The 16031-nt window shown below is 32.6% G+C and overlaps 1 protein-coding gene across 1 annotated transcript; it reads right to left on the bottom strand.

The window, feature by feature from the left end:
* Nucleotides 1–6806: 6806 nt before the first annotated feature.
* On the bottom strand, nucleotides 6807–15807 carry LOC113752111 (probable LRR receptor-like serine/threonine-protein kinase At3g47570). The gene is made up of 4 exons (XM_027296247.1): nucleotides 14886–15807; nucleotides 13781–13852; nucleotides 7516–9492; nucleotides 6807–7153 (listed from the first exon to the last, which is right to left on the bottom strand). The coding sequence occupies exons 1-4, from the start codon at nucleotides 15805–15807 to the stop codon at nucleotides 6807–6809; spliced, it is 3318 nt and encodes a 1105-aa protein (XP_027152048.1).
* Between the last annotated feature and the right edge of the window lie 224 nt (nucleotides 15808–16031).

The raw sequence follows: 16031 nt of genomic DNA, 5'->3' as shown, positions 1-16031 counted from the left end.
AAAGGCTTAGGAATTACGGATCGCCGTTATATGTTTATTAAGCCTTTGTTATCACTTTTGTTTCTCATTTTCCATTTTTAGGTTATATCACTAATGGTTACCAAATGGAACTCATGAAGCGATGAAGACAAGCGAACAACATACCTTGAAACTTCATATTCAATCACAACAATAGGGGAGTATTATTATTATTTTTTTTTTTATCTTGATTTTCCTTCTTACACATTGAGGACAATGTGTATGTTAAGTGTGGGGGGAGAATTGAGATTATATACATTGTATGTGATTGAATTATTAGTTGCAAATATTGGACTTGTGTTAAAATTCAAAATTTTTCTAAAATCTTGTCCAAAATTGCAAACTTGCCCCAAAAAGTTTCATATTTTTTCGATTTTATCCAAGGGGTACCAAGTTCCATACCATTAGTAGTTCAAATTCCTCCTACATTTGAGATAAATATATGTGATTTGGAAACTTCTTTTCTTATTTAACTTGGAAATGACTATTATGTGATTATAATTTTTGCATTTGTAGGAAAGTATATCTTTTAAAGTGGAGAAAATTATACCTATATTTTTTTTGCATATTTGATGAAATTTCTTCTCTTTATTGGATTTTATAAGTTAAGTGATAAATATGGTCAATAAGTGCAATACTCTTCTCATGATTATTCTTTTGAGGAATTTATTATTATCTTTGCTGTAAAAAGAAAAAAAATGAAAAAAAAGAAGAAAAAAAAAAGATCTATTCTACTCCAATGATTCTTGTACTTAGTAACCGGGAGTCTTCATCTACAAATGTCGACTTTCGCGTAAAACGGTACTTGAATTAAGAGTATGCAAAGCAACTTGAGTATGTGAAGTGTTGAGTAACCGGTGATCTTCATCTAAAAATGTCGATCCTCGCGTCAAAAGGCATTCTCACGTCTTAAGTAATATTTAGATATGTAATATTAATAAATATCTTTTTTAAACAGAATTAAAAGATGATCATGAGTTTAGGAAGCATTATTATTGACCATATGAGTTGCTTGCTTGTGAAATCAGGTAAGGATGAAAAATCGATTTGAATTTGTTATAATGATGGTATAATTGGCTCTCCTTTACTTGATATTATGAGTACTTGAACTTAATTGAATAATTACATAATGGTTATTTACTCTGTTTTGAGGAAATGAAGTTGAAATGCTACATATATTTATTTTCAAATTTTGGATCATTGTTGGTTTGTATTTTTATTACTTGAGGACAAGCAATGGTTCAAGTGTGGGGGTATTTGATAAGAGTTTATTTTACGTATTTTTAGTGTGTTTTATTAGTTAATTTTGGTTTGATTATTTAGTTTAATAACTAAAATAACTAAGGTTTTGGTAAAAAACTACATTTTATGTTAAAATGGCTAAACATTGCATTTTATGGATTTTTATGGTAAAAACTTCATATTTTGTAGGTTTAATGATTCAATCATCAAATGAAGTGCATTGAGAAGATATTTGGATGATTGAAGATGGATTAAAGTGGTGAAAATAAAATATGAAGTGTAAAAAGGAAAAATGCAATTTGAATCAAGAAAAGTCAGGTTTTGACAACTCTGACACGTTTTGGTATTTTGACTATATCTGGAGCTACACAGATCGGATCAAGGTGATCTTGGTACCATTTTGAAGCTAAGAGATATATCTACATTTGGTATGAAGACATCAAAGTCCAGTTCAGCCGTTTTCATAGTCCAAAAGTTGAAATACTGAAATTCAACTCAGCTGTCCAAAGTGGAAAACAGAGTTCCGACCAGTGTTTAGTAGTTTGATCATATCTCAGGCTACAAAGCTCAGATTTGGATGATTCTTGAAGCATTGGAAAGCTAACTCAAAGGGCTACAACTTTGGTGTTTTACAAAAAATCCAGTTCAGCCTTTATGATAGAGAAAATCGCAGCTGAAGTAAGGACAAAGTGAATACGCGAGTACACAAAACGTGACTTGTAACCGCGTTTTGTGTAGGCGCGTTTTCCGGCCGCAATTCTGCAATTTTGCTCCGTCAATTCTCTTGTGTTCTGACTACTTTCCAGCTACAATCTGCAAGAGAATTCGGTGCACATGCTTTAGAAGACAAAAGGGCAAGAAAGTTGGCATATTTTCAAGTCAAAAACAATGGCTATTGACTATCTTAACAATTTCAGATTTGGAAATCAAATGCAGCAAGTTTGGACCAATGGAAAAGGAGCTTTTGGAGCAGTTTATATAGGGAGCAACCAGGACATGCAGAGCATACGGGAGAAGCTTGGAGTCTGCAAAAATGTAGCTTTTCCATTCTCTTATTGTTAGATTAGTTTAGTATAGAGTAGTAGTTCATCCTTCTTGTTTATTAGCTAGACAAAGATGAAGAAGGAGATGAAGAAGGCAAGGAAAGAGCTCATGTGACAAGGGTTATTTTTCCTTTCCAACTCTTTATCTTTTGTATTTGATTCCAAGTTTAGCTAATATACAAGTTCTGGATTTTGTGTTTAATATGTGTCTTTAAAGTTTATACCTTGGGTTTGGTTGAACTTTCTATGATTGTTAGTGTTAATCATTTTGCTATTTAACTGCTATGTTTTGAGCAAGTTATTTAGCACTTTGGCTCTTTAAATCATGATTAATCTGGTACCATTAATTCTGATTATCTAAGGTGTTGTTTCTGCAATGGAAATTGAGATTTAACACTAGTTCAAGAAGTGCTAAACATAGGGAGTACACTCACGAAAGTAGAGGTGCACCTATGTGGTTTTTAGTGATTCATTTCATGTAATTTCATTGAAGAAATGAACTTGTAACTAATTTCATAACCATGAGAATAGGTATGGATTAGTTATAAGTATAATTGATTCACTACGAAAGTAGGATTCAAGTGCATTAGGAAATTACACCATAACTAGCCTAGATGTAGTAATTAATGATCCAAATATAGCACTTGCATGAGTAGTTAGAGATACCATAACCTAAGGAGCTTTCATGTGTCATTTTGTATAATTTCAGTAGGTTAAATTTGTTATAATTTATTGATAGTCTAAATAATAGAGAAGCTTTAGTAATACCGGTAATTGTTCACTCTTCCTTGTGGGATCGACCCGATATATACCCTAAACTACTAGTTGATCTGTATACTTGCAGTGAACGGGTGTAATTCGGTTTTTTAACTTGTACGTATGCAAAATACCCGTCAGTGTCCATCCGCACAAACTCAAACAAAGAATTAAAAAATTCAAAAAATATGATATTTAATGTCATTTAATATTGCACTTAATTGCAACTTTAAAATTCACACCCACAAGGTGCAATTATAACATGGTATCACATGAGATTTGTATATATATTTTTTCAAAATATAGATCCATGTCATTTAACTAAGTATCCTCAAATAATTAATCTAATTCTTTGCATTAATTTTCAACAAACAAATAACCCCCACTATTTAATGCTTTAATGATATGCAACTAAACATATATCACATTTAATGATCAAGTTCTATGCATATTAGCATAGAAAATTGCTATGAACCTCCACTATTTGTCACAATTTTATAACATGCAATGGAGTATATATCTATCGCAATTAAAGTAAATGACCCAATTAATCATACCCATTGGAAGTTCACTTTTACTTGTTAAGAAGATACCTTTAAAATTTCTTCCAAAATGCATGGTGGCAACCAATCTAGTGCAGCAACAAGTTGTAATTGTTCAGAAATTTGAACTCCTTCGAACCTACTTCTCCGATGCCATATTTTCCTGTTAAGCCTTCCAAAACTTTTGGTATTAGGATAAGAATTTTCATAGAAACTATAAAAGTCATTATAATACTAGTAATGGAATTCAACAACTTCCTTTTTTTGTTGTTTTCTTAACAAACATCTTTTATACTTCATATATCTCATTGGTTGAGATCTTCTCATTTTTTGCCGTCCATAGGTAGACTACTCAAGTCACTTGAGTTGATCGTAAGTGACTTGTAAGTTGAACTCCATCTTGATTTGATTCACCTTAAAATTGTTGTTTTGCTAGAATAAAAATGCAAATGTTAAATAACAAAATCAAGAATAGTTATAATAATAATTATAACAATTATAAAACTAACTATAATAAAATAGTTAAAATAATAATATAATAATGCACAAATGTTGAAGGTTGAGGAACGGATTTCTCGCTTTCTTTAAGGTGCTTTAAGCCTTTGCGGAAGAATTAATTCCGGTGTAGCAGAATTATTAGCTTGTCACCCTCAAGACACAACAACCCAGCCACACTTGCTATCACTCTCAATAATCTAGACAACTAAGAGGATATAGCTCCACTAACACCGGTTTTTCTTGCCAATCTATGAGATAGAAAATAACAAAGGAGTGGATAGTTTTTCTCTTATGAATTGTAACTCACAAAACATAAGTTGTTGTAGCACCTTTTTCTATCTCAATTGCATATATTTATAGGTGAAGAAAAATTAGACAAACATAACCTACACCACTACTAAGACACCAAGTAAATCCTGAAATTATTGAACATTCAAAACACATAAAAATTTGGATTGTAAGTTACCAATGATTATGATAATTGAAAAGTCATAATTTCATATAATAAATCTTTGGTAAAAAATCATTTAAACACCAATAAATCTCAAAAATATTTTCCAATTTATTCTCCTTGTAACTTACACATTTAATTGAGTATTTAACTTTTTTATTGCATATCACATTTAGTGATAAGTGAATAACTTATCACTTACTTTTGGAAACAAGTTTTGCTTAGAAAATTCAGTGTCAGTTAATTAATTCAGATGTTCAATTTTTCATTATCAAATGGTTTGAATAAGTTAAAATCTGATTTTATTAAATTTAAGTGTTGAATTGGGTTATGAAACAAAACCATAGCCCCACAAGAAGCTATTATCGGTTCTCACTTATCAGTTATCACCCATTCCCCACAATTTTCAATGACTCAATCCATCCACCAGCAATCAACCCCGCCTTTCGAAGTAAACAACCTTCTTTCTCCTCATTTTGTTATCGCAATCCCCATCAAAACACAGCCTTCTTCCTCCCCACTTGATAACAAATCCCAAGCAATCCCTTGTTTTTCAATTTTGGTTGTTTTGTCTCGCATTTCTCTCTTACATACACCTTTCAAACCCAATAACCCCTCCCCCCGGCGGGGGCGGTGCGAAAAGATCAAACCATAATCCGAACCACCTTACCGGTTTACCCAATTGGTTTTCCTCCCGCACTTATTGATGGTGCTGCGAAGAACCTCCCAAGTTTCGGATTCACTTTTAATTTTGAAATTAAAATCAACCATTACCAATAAAAAAAAAAAGAAGAAAAAGCTACCAAATGAAATTAAGATTGCCATGGTGGAGGAAATTTAAAATAAAAGGCATTATTAATACCCATGCTTCTCTTGTTATGGATTTTTTTTTAATTATTTAAAATTTTTTCTAGTAGGAAAGGGGTATGGTCGTGATCCCGTTCGTTGAAATTGTATTTTACCTTTTGGTGCTTTTCAATTTGAGCAAATGACTTTTGTTAAAACCACATAAACATTTGAGAAAATAAAGAAAGGGAAATGAGATGTCTATAACTCCATCTATCCATTTTATAACAACTGCGTTGACTAGCATGGTAAGAAACTAAAGCCAGCCAAGAAAAATCAATATTTGAAAATTTCTTCTATATATATATATATATATTATAATTTTTCATTTCAGTTAATTCCAAATAAAACCCTACAAAATTACAAATTTCAATACTTTGCCCCCAAATATTCATTTACAGCAATTTCCACTTTATGGTTTCTACTTTTGCTAAATTGCATACAGATTTTCTTTTTCATCTTCTTACATGACATGCACGTGTCACTTGTAAAAAGACTAATAATTCCCAAATAATTCAGGCATGACTTTGTTTCCAAAAATATCCTTGTGTGTAATGGACTTATATATGCACACAACTCTTAGGCATATATTTTGTTTTTGTTTTTATGTTTTTGGTAATATATACAAGAGGTTTGAATATGAAAGTCTATTACAAACGGGTATTTTGAAAATGAAACTAGGCCTAAAATATTTAGGTGGTTATTTAGTCTTTTTACTGGCAGGATGTCCATATCATTTGAAGAAATGAATGGAAAATTAGCACTCATTTGCTGTTTGTATTTGATTGATGCAATTTAATGTTCAGGGGACAAAGTGATAAAATTGTATTCTTAGAGGAGGTTTTTTGGAATTAACATTTTTTCCTTTTGCAGATAAGTAAATGAGCAAAAGAAAGATTATCAAGGAAGATACAAAAGCGACTCAATAGAAGACCAACTCAAGAGATAGTAAGAAAGAATAAATTTTAAAAATTCAATTATAGATGTATTAGGGAAAAAGTTAATAAGAATCAAGATATTTAATTGGCCTAAACCAATCCAAATAATTTATTTAGATGTCCTTAATTGCTAACTGCTTTTGTCCTCCAGTTCTAACATCACAAGATCTACAATAAATGTAATTACCAAAGCTTCACAAATCAACAAAATTCCTTTCAACCTGCTAAAGTTCATTATGCTTATTATACCATGCTTGTCATATTAAAATTGATTTTGACCAATACTGAGTATAATTGTCTTATATGCTAGGGAGATTTCGAAATTATCTACTTCTTGCAAACAACATATGCAAATAAATAAGAACAAGTCAGCATCAACAATTTAAAAAAAAAAAAAAGAAAGGCAATCTAACCACCATAGTCATAAATATCAATGTATATCGTTTCATAATTCTTCAATGCTTTAGCCCTTCTAATTTCTTTGTAAAAATTGAGTTTTGATATTTTCGAGTGTTGTGAGAGCATCTTTTATGTTGATCCTGTTCTCTGGGACATCTGAACTGCAACTTAAAGCAAGCTGCAAGATAGATGATACACAAGCCATGTCCATGTTGGTTTGTTCTTCTTCTGGATGAAGTAATTTCACATCGACAACTTGATCTACAGAACTTGGTAATGATTCCAGAATCCAACACCTTATGCTAAGCTCTTCTGTGAACATCTCATCCTTAGGTCGCTTTCCAGTGAATGCTTCAATCATGGTAATGCCAAAACTGTACACATCACACCTTGTTGACACTAGTCCTTCTAGTCCATACTCTATCATAAATATTGAAATTCACATTAACATTGCAGCAAGGAAAAAAATAGTAGTTTTAAAAAGATTATAATGTATCATATTTAGAATACAATAGAAGTGTTATGACATATTGCATCTTAAATTTGATTTGGTTAATGAGTGACAAGGATACTCGTTAAGATAATTTTAAGAGTTAATTTTTTGACAACGGTAAAATTAATTTGAGAAAATATCTAAATGTAGGTGAATAATATATGAGAGTGTGTGTGTGTTCATATAACAAGTAGGTGTTATTAAGTGTTTTGATGCGTAATTTGAAAGCACCTACCAGGCTATTTTACCCAAAATTAAAAATTGTAGGCTTTGAATTAAGAATAATAACCTGGAGCGATGTACCCAATTGTTGCCAGGGTTTTTGTTTGTAGATGGCTTTCTCCATCTCCTAGGAATTTAGCAATTCCAAAGTCACTAACATGACCTACCATAGCTCCATCTAGTAAAATGTTACTAGGCTTCAAATCACAATGAATTATGGGAAATGAATACCCATAATGAAGATATTCCAACCCACGAGCCACATCAATCATGATGTCCAATCTTTGCATGATACTCAGGACATGGTGGTCAAGATGAAGCCATTTATCCAGACTTCCATTAGGCATGAATTCTAGTACCAAAGCTTTAAAGTCCGGATTAGAGCAAGCGCTAATGACTTTGATCAAATTTCTATGACGGAGGCGGCACAAGACTTCACACTCTGTGTCAAAAGTTTTCAGTATGTCATCGAGCTTCATATTAAAAACCTTTATAGCCCAAATTATCCCATTTGCAGATGCCCCTTTGTAAACTGAACCAAACGTCCCAGATCCAAGCAAGTTACTCACACTGAAACCATTTGTTATTTGTCGAAGTTCATGGTAGGATACCCTTTGATATGTTGTTTTTGGAAACAAATCAGGAGCTGCAGCCATAGTTTTCTTTCTTGTAAACCTCTTCATCAACAAAAGTGAAATGGCAAAGGCTAGGACAGCAGATCCTATTGGCAGCAACACAAGCAAGAGTATCTTTTTCTTTGATCTATGATAAAAATTTTGACAAGGTTGGAACCAAGGAGCACCACATAATGCTTCATTAGCAAGAAAAGATAGGATTGTGAAGTTCTTAAAAGGTCCTCCTCGAGGAATTGGTCCTTGTAGTTTGTTGTAGGAAACATTCAAATACTGAAGATCCAAGAGTACCTCCAGTGAGTTAGGTATCATACCAGCTAAATTGTTGAATGACAGATCCAAATACTGCAAAGTCAACATTTTCTTCATGGAGTCTGGAATTAACCCTTGCAGTTTATTATGCTCTAAGGAGAGTTCCTGTAAATTCTGTAGCGTCCCAATTGTGCTGGGAATATCACCGGAGAACTGGTTAACTGATAGATTCAGATTGATCAGTGCCTTCATATTTCCAATTTGGGAGGACAAAGAACCATTGAGATAATTCATGGACAAATCCAGTACCAACAGATCATTAAGGCTCCATAAGCTTGTCGGTATGCTAGATGTTAGATTGTTGGAGTTTAAATAAAGATATCTCAATGAAGAAATGTTCCCCATGCAGTTCGGCACTTTGCTAGACAGTCTATTTCTTGACAACTTTAAGTATCCTAAGTTGGGGATATGGCAAAACTCACTTGGAATTGATCCATGTATTTTGTTATCTCCAAAACTTATCCGCTGAAGATTTAGTAAACCTGAGATGGAACTTGGGATTGCTCCTATCAAGCCATTCCTTGCTAAGTGTATGGAGTTCAAGTTGCTCAAGTTGCCTAGTGACCTTGGAATTTCACCTCCAATTCCACAATGAAACATATTAATTGATTCAAGAGAGTTTGAAAGATTTCCAATAGACACTGGAAGATTTCCATTCAGTAAATTTTCGCCTAGGGACAACCTTCTCAAATACCTGCAATTTCCTATAGAACTGAAGAAGGTCATACCTCCAGATAGAGTAAAATTGTTTTTTGAAAGAACTAAGAATTCTAGGAATCTTAAGCTACCAAGAGAATCAGGAATTTCACCAACAAATTTATTCCTTGTCAGGTCTAGAGTCTTCAATTTAGAGGCATTGGAGAGAGTTGGCAATATAATTCCGGTGAATTTGTTGCCCCCAAGAAGAAGCACCTCAAGGTTGGGTAAAGTAACACCTAAAGTGGAAGGAAGAATGCTTGAAAAATCATTAAGTTCTATGGATAGTAGTCTAAGAGTTGAAATGTTGAATAGCTTCTGTGGGACAGGATCTGTTAACCTATTTTCGCCTAAGTGTAATTCCTCCAACTCGTAAAGGTCACCGATCCCACGAGGTATAACACCTGATAAAAAAAACAATCAGGCAACGAGTTAAATGAGAAGAAAAACCAATTCAATCCATGAATACATACATAATATGTGCGTGTCTATATATATATATATATATATATATATATATATATATATTGGAAAAATTACAAGAACCTCTTCTAGAGATTCTGCCAATCCCTTTTAAAAGGCGGTACTTAACCGACACCCCCTCAAGCTGCCTTGCTTATTGCAATAACTTCAACAAAAATGCATGCTCTAAGTGCTTTTGCGTTAATTAATTGTTTTCTTGTTTACGGTTGTTTGCTTTATCGCTGCAACGAAAAGTACAGGTTGTCTTGGTTTCATTTAGCACGAAAATTCTCAATTACGGAATCAACAGCTTCGTCGTACTGGTCATTTCAAAAGCTATAGATATATGCTTGATCTACTCCATCTACTGCTCTTGAAAGATGAATTATGTTTCCTCTTATTTCTTCGTATATTTTTTTTTTACTGCATCATTTCTCAGCGTCTTTTAATTGTTCCTTCACCCAACAAAGAAAAAGAAAAAAGCCAGTCATGTTAGCAACAATATATAGGACTTAATGATCAAATGGACCATTTTGCGTATTTGTGGCTTTTAAGGTGACGAGGATTAGCCACTTTCTCAATTATAAAGCATTTATTGATTTAAGAATCAAATGAAGTATTTTGAAGCGACTTACTCCCTCCGTTCTATTTTGATGGTTCTAGTTTTTTTTGACATAATTTAAGAAAAAGTAGTTAATTTTGTTGGAAAAAAAAATTTAGGTTGTCTCTAAAATACGCTTACATTAAATAGAGTACAACTTTATATTAATTATTCATGGAAATTTGAATTAATAGTTTGTGGGAACTTAAATTGATGGTCAAGAAAGAATCAATTCTCATTTTATATCAATAAGCTTGAAAGAATAACAAAATTGGCTTTTCATATATCAATATGTTTTGGAAAATCAAAATTTACTAAATGGGACAGGTTATATTCAATAACAATTTAAATTAAACAAGATAGTTTACACTAATAATAACCTACATTGAATAAGGGTATTTAGATAAATTAAAAGATAACTATATTTTTCAATTAGAAAGTAAATTATAATTTGGAACAGATAAAAAAGAAAAATAGAACTATCAAAGTGGGATAGAAGGAATATTAATTTAAGAAAGTATGTTCTACAAAAAGCACGTGTTTAGAAAAATTTCCTGAGGTTAACATACTACCCTGACCATTTGTATCCGTTAACCAACATTCAACCCTGATCCAAATGCAACAATAACTGGAGCCATTGTTGGATCCGGTTCATTAGTATGACCAACAAGGATCTAGCACCAGATCACTGCTGATCAGGCTGGATCTGAGCCCAGATTTGAAAAGACAAATATTTGAACCTTTCTAATCATGATCCAGTGACGGATTCGGCTAGAATGGCACTTGAATCTGGCACCGAACATTTGATCACTTGGTCCATAAATGTTGCTTTTCAAGTTTCACATACATGCATCACCTAAGTCCTATTTGTGCATTTCAAGACTTATTTGTATGTTTTCAAGTCTCATTCACACGTCTTTCAATATTTATTGTACATTTCCATGTTTCATTTGTACATTTCGAGTCTTATTTGTACATCTCACATTTTATTTAAAAAACTAATTCAATAATTCCCCACTTAGTTTGTAAATGAGATATCAAACTAGTACAAGTAAAATCACGCATAAAGGCAAATATGATTTGATTTAAACTTTTCTTTTAGTGCAAATATATCACTACAATCTGATCAAATTAAGATGGCTTATAGCATTAAATCTTGATTTACAAATTAGACTAGATATACCACATATATAGTATTATGAACATTGATCAATTCACAAAAAAAATTTCGCACTTTTACCAAGCATATGTTGTGTCCTAAATTCATGATTATAAACAAAAACAAATTCAAACTTTTCCTAGAAGTTGCATCACTTCTATGATCATATAGGCCAGGGAAGTCATTTTGAAACTTTCTAATATAAAGTACCATGATAGATTTTAAACTTCATTTAAGAGTATAAATTCAACACACACTCAATCTTTTAATAACATTATGCACTAGTGGGTGGAATGGTACACATAAGTATTAGTATTAGTGTTCACAACCACTTGTTAACAACTTCTTGTCATCTTTTAACGTGTTCATCTATTTGTAGTGCTAGAATAAAGGTAGGGTCCGATTGTTAATGATTTTAGATGAAGAATGTCAATTCCATTTATAATGAAGTCGAGTTCACTAAATCCATTAACAAAGCCTTAGTCAATTGATCCGCAAGTTATTGGATGTTATTTTATATTCAACAGTCATGTGGCCATCTTTTGATATTTGTCCAGGGTATTTACGGCTAGATTTATCATAATACTCTTGTTCAAGGCTCTAGAGATAGTGTATAGAGATCGAGACATAGTTTGTGATTATAACTTGATATCAAGTAACAAATTCCAAAAATACTCTACATCTTTAAATATAGTATCCAAAGTTATAAATTCAGCTTTCATGGTGGAATAAGCAATGACCGGAGGTTAAACCAAGCTTAAACAATATTTCAGGTTCAACAAACTTTCAAATTTAGATTGAGCTTGGTTCGATTAGTACAAATTAGATTGTATATGTAAAAATTTCAAACCATACGAGCTTAGCTCGAGTTCAGTTCAATAAAAGTTCATTCAAGCTCGATTCCACAGAAAAATAAGCTAAATTTGAACAAAATTTCAAATTAGTTAAAATAACCAAATAAGTTTGAGCACTAGATTGCTCGACTTGATTAGATCCATTTACACTTCTATTTTTGGCTGGCGATACTATCGGAGCAATAATCTTCTTGCTAAAGTATGCTAAGATTTTCTCAATCAATCAACTCCATATCTTTGCATGGAATTTCCTAGAATCTATTAAGCACTAATTACTACTCTTTTTTCTCTCTCTAATTGCATTTTTTCTTGCTTTGTTACTCTTCTCTCTCTCTCTCTCTCAGACACACACACACACACACTAATTCATCAATTATTTCCATGATTTACTCTTTTGGATTTTGCCTTAAATCTTTTTTAATAGACTAATTCTTTTTCTTTAATGCACTTTTTTATTTTGATAATTTTCTTTAAAATATTATTTTTGCAAATATAGCATGATTTAATTCCAACAAATTTTTGTTCAAAATGATTAGTGTTATGATGTCACTGTAACTCAATGCTTTGATATATTTAAAATTTTTTGGCAGCAACATATTTTATTCCTTTGCATTCTACTTGTTTATCATGCACTTTTGCAGTTGATCTCATTAAAAACTGTACCATCTCTTCCTCTTTTATATTCGTCATATAGGTTTTGATTTCTATCAAGTATGATATTCTCTAGTAACTAGACAAGAGAAGGTTTAATTGCGCATTATATTGTATATCCCATCCATATTGGGAAGTAAGGATACTATTGCTTGTTTGAATTAAATTATGTTGTATTTGCAAAAAGAATCTTTTGAATAAAATTTTAAAAATAAAAAAAGAGCACGTTGAACAAAAGAATTAGTATATAAGAAAAAATTAAAGCCAAAATCAAGTTAGTAAATCATAAAAATAATAGATCAATTAATCTAATAGAGAGAGATGAAGAAGAAGTCGGTAATAATAGGGGACAGATTGAGAGACCCTAGCACTAATAAACTTATTTATAGAGAGAAAATAGAAGTAATTGGTGCGTAATGGGTCCCATGGAAATCAATGAATATACTTGATTGATTAAGGGGATTCTTAGCATTTGAGAAAGATTATTGCTCTAGCAAAAAGATTATTGCTTGGCTGCTTTCTGTCCTCTCAATTTCCCCAGAAATTACACAAATATTTATTTATTTATCTATTTCTCTCTCTATCTTCTCTAACTGAATTTGTTTAAAATACTATGTATCCTTGTGTAAATTTGACTTTTTTAATTTATTAAAGTAATTATTTTCTTTGTCTTCGTATTCTTTCTACAAATTAGTGAATTTTTTATCTGATTTATATTTTTCTTAGAAAAGTTAGGATGCATTAAATTGGTTTACATGAGCAATTGCTACCCTTAGCTATCAATAGCTTAAGAATTCTTTTTCCATGATTTTATTGAGATAACTTAGAAATGCCACTTGTTTATGCCAATAAGTGAATATGACCCTTAACCTAATCATTTTTTTGAGGTTATGGTTAGATTTCAAAACCTTGATTTAATCAACATATGATAGCATAAGTAAATATCAAAAGTATCTGGTTGTTACCTGTCAGATTAGCAAACTCTATGCCTAGCCGCTGCAAATTAGTAAGATTGCCAATATCTGCTGGGATTTGACCTGCAGACAAGATTCATGATATTTACATAATTGCCTGAAAAAGTGTATATGTATACATGCAAGTAATTGTTTTAAGAAACACATCTTAGGCTACCGAAAAGGGTACTAGGTAGTTTGCAAAATAAAATGATTTAAATGTGTTCCCGGAATAATTCAAGTTCTATTTATGTATATAATTAAGAAAACGGGGAAGTAATTATGGACTGTTTTGATTGTTGAAAACAACTTAGAACTTTCATATATTTTAGTTAATGAAGCTTAATTCCAAGATAAATTTTGGTCAGGCCGGTTCACCAATGACATCCATGCATTTTCTTGTATTTTTCTGGGCCATCTTGGCTAGGAACCATCACAGCTATAGTGATCGTCCCAAGCTGTGGTCTATCTTCTTGTTTTTACATCGTGTGAGAGTTATGGAGATCATATTTCTATAAAACATGACGTAACATATGTATAACGACAAATCCGACAGCCCATAATGTAACATATATCTAACGACAAATCCTGTAGTCCATATAAAGGAAATGGGTCAATTACACATTATTTTCCTTTGATTTAGTACTTTTCACTTGTACGTAAAGTTGTTATAGTTTGGATTAAAATGTCATGGTGATGGATCTCTCCTTTGTAACAGAACTGGTTAAAATATCGAAAGTAACTCAATGTGAAGATGGAAATTACTTGTTAATCACAAGGAGTCATTTGTAGATTTTGAAATCCATAGAAAAGAAAAGTCACATGGAAAAGCGCTAAATGATGGTAAGCTAAACTGCAATACATACTAAACTTGTATATGTTGGCCATTTCAGTAATTTTAGTTTTTAAACAAATGTAACCTTTACATTTAAGCTAGTTTCTTTAAGTGACAGTTTTTGTCACTTTGACATTTTCATTCAAATCATAAAGGGGGTTACATATTTTTTGAAATCATAAGAGAGTTCTAGTGAAAAACGCTAATTGACGATAAGGTAAAGCGTAATTTTTCCAAAGGAAATTGTAACTCAAGATAATGGAATTACTACCTAAATCGTACCTTGAATATCGTTTCCGCCTAGATACAACACCCTTAGTGTAGTTAGATTCCAAATCTGTCGTGGCATATTTCCTGCCAGATTATTGTATGACAAGGACAAGATTTGAAGCCTTGGACAACCTCCAATACCAGCCAGAACCGCGCCGCTAAACTCGTTCCGTGACAAATAAAGCCCTTGGAGTCGTGGTAGATGATGGCAGATACTAGCCGGAAGGTAACCGGATAAAGTATTATTCGTAAAAATTAATATCTGCAATGAGGAGAGGTTAAATAAAGACTGAGGCAAAGGGCCTCCAAGTTTATTATGTCCCATGTCAAGGGCCTCCAAGTTCTGTAAAGCACTCCAGTCTTGAGGCAGATTTCCAGTTATGAGGTTCCGACCCAACCTGATGGTCTCTAACATTGTTGCATTAGAGAGCGTTGGTGGCAATGAACCTGAAATTCTGTTACTATGCAACGAAAGAAAACGAAGTCGAGATAAAGCTCCCAACCATGATGGAAATTCGCCATCAAAGCCGTTGAATGCCAAGTTGATGTACTTGAGTCGACGCAAATGAACCAGCTGAGTTGGAAGATTTCCATGGAAGCTATTGTTTTGAAGGTTCAGCCAGACTAAGAAAGAGAGATTCCCCAACTGTGGAGGTATGTTTCCAACTAAGCCCATTTTAGGAAGATGTATGGCAGCGACTCTTTGATGGCGTCTGTTACAAGTGATTCCTATCCAGTTGCAAACAGAGGTAGAAGTGGACCAATTGATTGGAAGGAAGTTTTGGGGGTCGGAAATGGTAGACTTGAAGGCAAGAAGAGCATCTAGATCATGATCAAGGGTGTTGTTGTGGGCAAGAACGCTAGTGGTACTCGAGGAAGCTGTGCTCAGGCTTGCAACCGAGGCTACAAGGAAGAGGAGATTAGTTTTCTCCATATTTACTTTCCTGTCCGGAATGTGGACATGTACTTGTATTGCCATACAAAACAATACTAATGGATTCAAGTACAGCAGCCCTTCTTTTATTTTTATTTTCTTTGATCCTTGTAAGGTGAGAAAAAGATAGCTCTTTTATATCTTATTGGTAGCGGCTTACCGCTTGACAACTTGACTTAGTCCTTGAAGGAGTCTTTTTAAAAAAAAAAAAAAAAGACCTTGAA

The sequence above is a fragment of the Coffea eugenioides genome, chromosome 11 (genome assembly GCF_003713205.1).
Source record: "Coffea eugenioides isolate CCC68of chromosome 11, Ceug_1.0, whole genome shotgun sequence".
Lineage (NCBI taxonomy): Eukaryota > Viridiplantae > Streptophyta > Magnoliopsida > Gentianales > Rubiaceae > Coffea > Coffea eugenioides.
Note: the sequence above shows the minus strand (reverse complement) of the source record. Positions and strands in the feature narration are given on the sequence as shown.

Coding starts and splice junctions, on each gene's coding strand:
- LOC113752111 (XM_027296247.1), bottom strand. CDS start 15,807: ATGGAGAAAACTAATCTCCTCTTCCTTGTAGCCTCGGTTGCAAGCCTG. Junction 9,493..13,780: donor AGAGTTTGCTAATCTGACAG/GTAACAACCAGA, acceptor TTTTTTTATCAG/GTGTTATACCTCGTGGGATC. Junction 7,154..7,515: donor AATTGGGTACATCGCTCCAG/GTTATTATTCTT, acceptor TATTTATGATAG/AGTATGGACTAGAAGGACTA.